Source organism: Oncorhynchus mykiss, chromosome 10, assembly GCF_057628025.1.
Source record: "Oncorhynchus mykiss isolate SJ-2025 chromosome 10, ASM5762802v1, whole genome shotgun sequence".
NCBI classification, from domain to species: Eukaryota; Metazoa; Chordata; class Actinopteri; order Salmoniformes; family Salmonidae; genus Oncorhynchus; species Oncorhynchus mykiss.
Window position 1 is genome coordinate 4,262,881 of NC_143031.1, and position 9,620 is coordinate 4,272,500.

Sequence of the window (9,620 nt, forward strand, 5' to 3'; positions counted from 1 at the left end):
GTCTCTGGCTCCCTGCTGCTGTGTGTGCCACGGTTTGAAATGCCTGCTGTTAGATGACCTGGTGAAACTAGACTTTAGGATTTCCTTGTTACTAATGCAAATAATTTTATCTTTTAGCACATAATAACCATATTATTATAATTATCATAAGTAGCCCTATCATGACCCGGAAGAGGTTGTGCCACAGATTATTTTCAGAAGGAGGAACCACTCGGTTGAGGTGTTTCATCCATGTGCCCACATACAGTGGGGAGAACAAATATTTGATACAATGCTAATTAATTACTTAAAAATCAAACAATATGATTGTCTGGATTTTTGTTTTAGATTCCGTCTCTCACAGTTGAAGTGTACCTATGATAAAAAATTACAGACCTCTACATGCTTTGTAATTAGGAAAACCTGCAAAATCGTCAGTGTATCAAATACTTGTTCTCCCCACTGTAGGTAGAGACAGGTGGGTGGGTGTCAGTTTTGGAATAAATCTCTTTTTTTGTTGACAGTGTGCTGGTCTCCATCTCCCAGGAGTTCCATCTATGCATGCTTCAAAATATGTACAAACTGGGGAAGCATTCCAGAAGGGCCCCTCCCAGGCTGCATTTCACATCCTTGGATTTAGACTGTACTCCAACTCTCCAGTGCTCCAATTTGGTCCTTGGTCCTTCCGGTAGCGTCCATTTTTCAGGTTCAGTTCATATATTTTGAATTCTAAAATCGATCATAGTAGTTTATTTTATGTTGTAGACATGAGATTACATTTCAAAACACTGTTATTTGTTTATTATTAGAATTTAGGAATTATTACAACATTGTTTATCCACCATATGATCAAAATAACCTTTTTTTTATAGACATTTATGGTGCGTTTTGTAAATTCACTCTGGCTATCTACTCCGATGTCAGTGCACCCTCGTCTGTGTGCCAGTGTGCAGAATAACTGATTCATTTACAAACGGGGAACAACCGTTGAATATGACCGGAGTCAGTGAATGCCGGCAAAACAACAACTAACAATGAAATTGTTGCCAGCAGCACAGTTAAAGTCACTAATGCTCTGGATATGAGCTGTTCTCTCATCTGTGTCTGGAAGTAGCTAGCCAACGTTAGCCAGTTAGTACTCCTCGGTCAGCGCGTCCAGTGTGCGGTCTGAGTTGACCGGCAATCTGACAATGCTCTGAATTTACAAACGGCCCAGAGTTTACTCCGACAAATTGAATGCAAGTATAATATTATACAGAAGATCTATGAAGAATTGTTGTGGGAGTACTGTTAATATTCATTTGATGACTGAGAATGAATCTATACTGTGTCCCTTCGTTGCATTTTGGCAATAAATGAAGGATCCACCCACTACTCCTTCATATCGGAGATATGACAGCGAGGTCACATGGGCTCTGGTCAAAAGTAGTGAATCTTAGGGCCGGGATGATACCGGTATCGCGATATGTTTTCCATGGCAACAAAAACATGTAAACATGAAGCAGTCCGAACAATTTATTCCGTTTTAAAAACCTCCTGTTTGTTAAATAAATAAATGTGCCTCTTGGATAACATGCTTGTTTAAAACAGGGCTGTTTTATGTAACAGTATAGACTTTACGTCCGTCCCCTCGCCCCGACCTGGGCGCGAACCAGGGACCCTCTGCACACAAACAACAGTCACCCTCGAAGCATCGTTACGCCACTAGCGCTAACTAGCTAGCCATTTTACATCGGCTACAATTTAGTTAAATCTGCTTCATGTTTTGTTTCCTTGCCAAGATACTAATGAGTATTGCGATATCGTCCCAGCCCTAAAAGCACAATATAGGGAATAGGGTGCCATTTGGGATAAATCCTTTGCCTACTTCACAACAGGCCTTGCGGTAGTTAAAAGTATTGGTCAAAGGGGACTAAACGTAATTGGTCATGGGAGACTTGCTTTCACTAGATAGTTGTTTTGTTTTGCCTAGTAGACATCAAGGTACAATAGGTTATCTGGTACAGTGTGACTTATTATAAACACACAGTTTAATACAAAGATAGAGATATATTAATTTAAGAGTCTGTACGAAAAATAATCTGCACGAGATCATTCGTTATAATACCACGTCAAACAAGTTCATTAAAAAAAAAAAAAAAATTACACGTTTATCTCAATTGTTTTTTAAAGAACAATACTTTATCTTCAGACTGAAATACATGAAACAAAACGCTGCTGGTTGAGTTTCACAAAACAACGTGGAAATAAACGAACATACAGTTCTATGAACACCAAGACACACCACATCAACTAAATCAACTACATTCATCAACTACATTCTCTACACAGTGGCGTAAACCGTCTAAATGGCTCCAGATATATTTGGCCCCACATGGGTCTATATCAATAGGACTCTTGGCCCACGACTTTGTTTTACAGATCTCGAGGAACTGGATAGGTGTCAGAGATCTAGTGCTGACACGGTGGATATTCTGACATATTGCTTCTACCTTTTTCCTGATTCCTTCAGATCAGCAGACATTGAAGGGTTAAAGGTCAAGTGACTCGAACCTGGAGGACTACCTATAACACACGCTTCATAAATACACTTCATTTTCATCACCACCATCACCACGTGATCCCAAATGGCACCCTATTCCCAATATAGTGCACTACTTTAGACCAGGGCCCTATATTTTAGAGAATATGGTGCCATTTGTACCTCGGCCCCTGTGTCTCTTGGCAGCGTAGTATATAATCAGCCCAAGGGTGACCAGGACCGCTGACCCCACCAGAGACAGGAAGCCCACCACAGGCCTCTTGGTCAGGACCAGACACCCCGAGCAGGGTAGAGGCTGACTGGGGCACTGCAGGGCCGAGGTAAGGGTCCCCTGGAGAGGGAAGCCGTTGTGCCGGATAATGTTCTGATACTGGGACAGAGATGTTTTGAGGATTTCCTCATCCTGGACATGACCGTACAAGCCGAAGCCTGGGTCTCTCTGGTCGTTCAGGGAGTAGGCGAAGTAACCCTTCAGATTCACCCCGTCTAGGATGTAGGCTGGGCGGGGAAGGAGAAGAAGGAGAAGTAAAGGTTTATTACAATTGTAAGACCTATCCGTTCCAGCTAACAAAATCCGAAGTTACCCTTTAGCCAACGGTCAAAGACGTGTTTTAAACACTTCCCCGGTTCAGCTAAATGAATCTGAAGTTCTACTTGTGCAAAAATAAATCTGATCAATGTTTTTTTTTTTTTTTTTGGGGGGGGGGGGGGGGGGGGGTGAAACTGTGATCGACATGTTCTCTTATTGTTATGAAGTCCAGAAAACAAAGCGTTAGGATCAAAAACGGTTTATAGGTAACTATAGGTAATAGGTAACTATGCCTGGGGAGAAACGGGTCTCAACTCCATATTGCTAGTTCAACACTTAAGTCCATCGCTCCTTTCTTTCATAATACGTTCAATAATCACATGATCAATAATCACATGATCAATAATCACATATTTCATAATGATAAATGGGCTATATTTAAATGCAAATAGTTGGATGGCTCACAACTTCCTCCAGTTAAGTCGAAACAACACCGAGGTACTTCTTGTTGGAGCCAAAGCACAGAGAGGGAATCTGGACGCACATTTTAATTCACCAGGTAATAAAGATAAAACACCAGGTAATAAAGATAAAACACCAGGTAATAAAGATAAAACACCAGGTAATAAAGATATAACACCAGGTAATAAAGATATAACACCAGGTAATAAAGATAAAACACCAGGTAATAAAGATAAAACACCAGGCAATAAAGATATAACACCAGGTAATAAAGATAAAACACCAGGTAATAAAGATAAAACACCAGGTAATAAAGATAAAACACCAGGTAATAAAGATATAACACCAGGTAATAAAGATATAACACCAGGCAATAAAGATAAAACACCAGGTAATAAAGATAAAACACCAGGTAATAAAGATATAACACCAGGTAATAAAGATATAACACCAGGTAATAAAGATAAAACACCAGGTAATAAAGATAAAACACCAGGTAATAAAGATATAACACCAGGTAATAAAGATAAAACACCAGGTAATAAAGATAAAACACCAGGTAATAAAGATAAAACACCAGGTAAAAAAAAAAACTAGTTGTCATTTTAGATTCTGAACTCAATTTTAGAATCACAGATTAGGAATGTGACCAATATAGTTTTTAACCACCTGAGGAACATTGCCAAAGTGCGGCCGTTTCTCTCTCAGGCTGATACAGAGAGACTCATCCATTTTATTACAAGCAGGCTCGACTCCTGTAATGCTCTCCTGTCTGGTCTACCCAATAAAGTCATTGGTCATCTACAAAACATACAGAATGCTTCAGCACGGGTACTGACCAAGACCAGACGGAGAGCACACATTACACTGGTTTTAAAGATCTCTGAGTTTTAGAATTCATTTTGAAGAATCTGCTATTGGTTTTAGAACAATCCATGATTGTGCACCTCAATACATGTCAGACATGCTTTTAAATTATGTACCCAGGAAGTCCCTCAGGTCCTCTGGCCTTTTAACTATCCTAAAGCCCAGGACCAAGAGGCATGGAGAAACAGTCTTTAGTTATTATACCCCCAGCCTGGGACCAAGAGGCATGGAGAAGCAGCCTTTAGTTATTATGCCCCCAGCCTGGGACCAAGAGGCATGGAGAAGCAGCCTTTAGTTATTATGCCCCCAGCCTGGGACCAAGAGGCATGGAGAAGCAGCCTTTAGTTATTATGCCCCCAGCCTGGGACCAAGAGGGATGGAGAGGCAGCCTTTAGTTATTATACCCCCAGCCTGGGACCAAGAGGCATGGAGAGGCAGCCTTTAGTTATTATACCCCCAGCCTGGGACCAAGAGGCATGGAGAGGCAGCCTTTAGTTATTATGACACCAGCCTGGGACCAAGAGGCATGGAGAGACAGTCTTTAGTTATTATGTCCCCAGTCTGGGACCAAGAGGCATGGAGAGGCAGCCTTTAGTTATTATGCCCCCAGTCTAGGACCAAGAGGGATGGAGAGACAGCCTTTAGTTATTATTCCCCCAGTCTGGGACCAAGAGGGATGGAGAGGCAGTCTTTAGTTATTATGTCCCCAGTCTAGGACCAAGAGGGATGGAGAGACAGCCTTTAGTTATTATGCCCCCAGCCTGGGACCAAGAGGCATGGAGAAGCAGCCTTTAGTTATTATGCCCCCAGCCTTTAGTTGTTATGACCCCAGCCTGGGACCAAGAGGCATGGAGAGACAGCCTTTAGTTATTATGTCCCCAGTCTGGGACCAAGAGGCATCGAGAGACAGCCTTTAGTTATTATGCCCCCAGCCTGGGACCAAGAGGCATGGAGAGACAGCCTTTAGTTATTATGCCCCCAGCCTGGGACCAAGAGGCATGGAGAGACAGCCTTTAGTTATTATGTCCCCAGTCTGGGACCAAGAGGCATGGAGAAGCAGCCTTTAGTTATTATGCCCCCAGCCTGGGACCAAGAGGCATGGAGAGACAGCCTTTAGTTACTATGTCCCCAGCCTTTAGTTATTATGCCCCCAGTCTGGGACCAAGAGGGATGGAGAGGCAGTCTTTAGTTATTATGTCCCCAGTCTAGGACCAAGAGGGATGGAGAGACAGCCTTTAGTTATTATGCCCCAGTCTGGGACCAAGAGGCATGGAGAGGCAGCCTTCAGTTACTATGTCCCCAGCCTGGGACCAAGAGGCATGGAGAGGCAGCCTTTAGTTATTATGCCCCCAGTCTGGGACCAAGAGGGATGGAGAGGCAGTCTTTAGTTATTATGTCCCCAGTCTAGGACCAAGAGGGATGGAGAGACAGCCTTTAGTTATTATGCCCCCAGCCTATGGAATAACCTGTCAGAGAACCTGAGAGGGGCTGAAACTGTGGACATATTTAAAATATCTTAAAACATACATTTTTAGCTTTGCTTTTCCTCAGGGTTCTTTTGAGTTGTTCAGTGTGTCATTTGTTTGTCTTGTATCTAATGTTTAGTGTGTAGTAAATATCTCAGTGTTTGAAGGTTATCTACTGTCATCGACTGGAATAGAATAATATGGAGAATGACGCAGATGGAGCACATGTAACACGAAAACAAGTGTGAGTTCGTGTGTGTTCAGTCAGCCGGTCATCGTCCTCTAGGGTCAGTGAGCTGTATGTCTGTCTAATAATTAAACTCAAAGTACCAAAAATAACATTCTTGAACTGGAGGTACACAAAGTGAAATGAAAGGCAGACAAACTTTGGTAACATTTGACTTAAATACGTCCGACTGTACAGTCGTGGCCAAAAGTTTTGAGAATGACACAAATATAAATTTTCACAAAGTCTGCTGCCTCAGTTTGTATGATGTCAATTTGCATATACTCCAGAACGTTATGAAGAGTGATCAGATGAATTGCAATTAATTGCAAAGTCCCTCTTTGCCATGCAAATGAACTGAATCCACAAAAAAAACATTTCCACTGCATTTCAGCCCTGCCACAAACGGACCAGCTGACATCATGTCAGTGATTCTCTCGTTAATACGGGTGTGAGTGTTGACGAGGACAAGGCTGGAGATCACTCTGTCATGCTGATTGAGTTTGAATAACAGACTGGAAGCTTCAAAAGGAGTGTGGCGCTTGGAATCATTGTTCTTCCTCTGTCAACCATGGTTACCTGCAAGGAAACACGTGCCGTCATCACTGCTTTGCACAAAAAGGGCTTTACAAGCAAGGATATTGCTGCCAGTAAGATTGCACCTAAATCAACCGTTTATCGGATCATCAAGATCTTCAAGGAGAGCGGTTCAATTGTTGTGAAGAAGGCTTCAGGGCGCCCAAGAAAGTCCAGCAAGCGCCAGGACCGGCTCCTAAAGTTGATTCAGCTGCGGGACCCGGGCACCACCAGTACAGAGCTTGCTCAGGAATGGCAGCAGGCAGGTGTGAGTGCATCTGCACGCACAGTGAGGCGAAGACTTTTGAAGGATGGCCTGGTGTCAAGAAGGTCAGAAAAGAAGCCACTTCCCTCCAGGGAAAAACATCAGGGACAGACTGATATTCTGCAAAAGGTACAGGGATTGGACTGCTGAGGACTGGGGTAAAGTCATTTTCTCTGATGAATCCCCTTTCCGATTGTTTGGGGCATCCGGAAAAAAGCTTGTCTGGAGAAGACAAGGTGAGCGCTACCATCAGTTCTGTGTCATGCCAACAGTAAAGCATCGTGAGACCATTATTGTGTGGGGTTGCTTCTCAGCCAAGGGAGTGGGCTCACTCACAATTTTGCCCAAGAACACAGCCATGAGTAAAGAATGGTACCAACAAATCCTCCGAGAGCAACTTCTCCCAACCATCCATGAACAGTTTGGTGACGAACAATGCCTTTTCCAGCATGATGGAGCACCTTGCCATAAGGCAAAAGGGATAACTAAGTGGCTCGGGGAACAAAGCATTGATATTTTGGGTCCATGGCCAGGAAACTCCCCAGACCTTAATCCCATTGAGAACTTTGTGGACATTAATATTTATGTCATTCTCAAAACTTTTGGCCACGACTGTATATAACAGTGTCATCATAATCAATACCATAACAGGTGTCATCATAATCAATACCATAACAGGTGTCATCATAATCAATACCATAACAGGTGTCATCATAATCAATACCATAACAGTGTCATCGTAATCACTACCATAACAGGTGTCATCATAATCAATACCATAACAGGTGTCATCATAATCAATACCATAACAGGTGTCATCATAATCAATACCATAACATTGTCATCGTAATCAATACCATAACAGGTGTCATCATAATCAATACCATAACAGGTGTCATCATAATCAATACCATAACAGGTGTCATCATAATCAATACCATAACAGTGTCATCGTAATCACTACCATAACAGGTGTCATCATAATCAATACCATAACAGGTGTCATCATAATCAATACCATAACAGGTGTCATCATAATCAATACCATAACATTGTCATCGTAATCAATACCATAACAGGTGTCATCATAATCAATACCATAACAGGTGTCATCATAATCAATACCATAACAGTGTCATCGTAATCAATACCATAACAGGTGTCATCATAATCAATACCATAACAGGTGTCATCGTAATCAATACCATAACAGGTGTCATCATAATCAATACCATAACAGGTGTCATCATAATCAATACCATAACAGTGTCATCGTAATCAATACCATAACAGTGTCATCATAATCAATACCATAACAGTGTCATCATAATCAATACCATAACAGGTGTATATAATATATTAGTGTGTATATATAATACCATAACAGTGTCATCATAATCAATACCATAACAGTGTCATCATAATCAATACCATAACAGGTGTATATAATATATTAGTGTGTATATATAATACCATAACAGGTGTATATAATATATTAGTGTGTATATATAATACCATAACAGTGTCATCGTAATCAATACCATAACAGTATTTTACTAGGAATTCCGTTAAGAACAAGTTCTTATTTACAATGACGGTCTACCTTGGTCAATCTGGACGAGGCTGGGCCAGTTGTGTGCTGCCCTATGGGACTTCCAATCACAGCCAGATGTGATTCAGCCTGGATTCAAACCAGGGACTGTAGTGACGCTTCTTGCACTGAGATGCAGTGCCTTAGACCACTGCACCATTCATATTACAGACCATCCCTTTAATTTAGGGCGTTGTGTGTGTGTTTAATCCTCTGCTATATTACAGATTCTCCCTTTAATTTGGGGGCGTTGTGTGTGTGTTTAATCCTCTGCTATATTACAGACCGTCCCTTTAATTTAGGGTGTTGTCTGTGTGTTTAATCCTCTGCTATATTACAGACCGTCCCTTTAAATTTAGGGTGTTGTGTGTGTGTGTTTAATCCTCTGCTATATTACAGACCGTCCCTTTAATTTAGGGTGTTGTCTGTGTGTTTAATCCTCTGCTATATTACAGACCGTCCCTTTAATTTAGGGTGTTGTCTGTGTGTTTAATCCTCTGCTATATTACAGACCGTCCCTTTAATTTAGGGTGTTGTCTGTGTGTTTAATCCTCTGCTATATTACAGACCGTCCCTTTAATTTAGGGTGTTGTCTGTGTGTTTAATCCTCTGCTATATTACAGACCGTCCCTTTAATTTAGGGTGTTGTCTGTGTGTTTAATCCTCTGCTATATTACAGACCGTCCCTTTAATTTAGGGTGTTGTCTGTGTGTTTAATCCTCTGCTATATTACAGACCGTCCCTTTAATTTAGGGTGTTGTCTGTGTGTTTAATCCTCTGCTATTTTACAGACCGTCCCTTTAATTTAGGGTGTTGTCTGTGTGTTTAATCCTCTGCTATATTACAGACCGTCCCTTTAATTTAGGGTGTTGTCTGTGTGTTTAATCCTCTGCTATATTACAGACCGTCCCTTTAATTTGGGGGCGTTGTGTGTGTGTTTAATCCTCTGCTATATTACAGACCATCCCTTTAATTTGGGGGCGTTGTGTGTGTGTTTAATCCTCTTCTATATTACAGACCGTCCCTTTAATTTGGGGGTGTTGTGTGTGTGTTTAATCCTCTGCTATTTTACAGACCCTCCCTTTATTGAGGCTCATTGAAGTAGATCTAGACTTCC

General features: G+C 41.6%; 1 protein-coding gene across 1 annotated transcript in view; it reads right to left on the reverse strand.

Moving 5' to 3' along the window:
* Nucleotides 1–714: 714 nt before the first annotated feature.
* kl (klotho) overlaps nt 715–9,620 on the reverse strand; it is a 52,821-nt gene continuing 43,915 nt past the window's right edge. Inside the window, exon 15 of the mRNA XM_090188782.1 lies at nt 715–3,019. Within this exon, the coding sequence (XP_090044908.1) occupies nt 2,652–3,019 (368 nt within the window). The 3' untranslated portion in view covers nt 715–2,651. The remainder of the gene's footprint in view (nt 3,020–9,620) is intronic.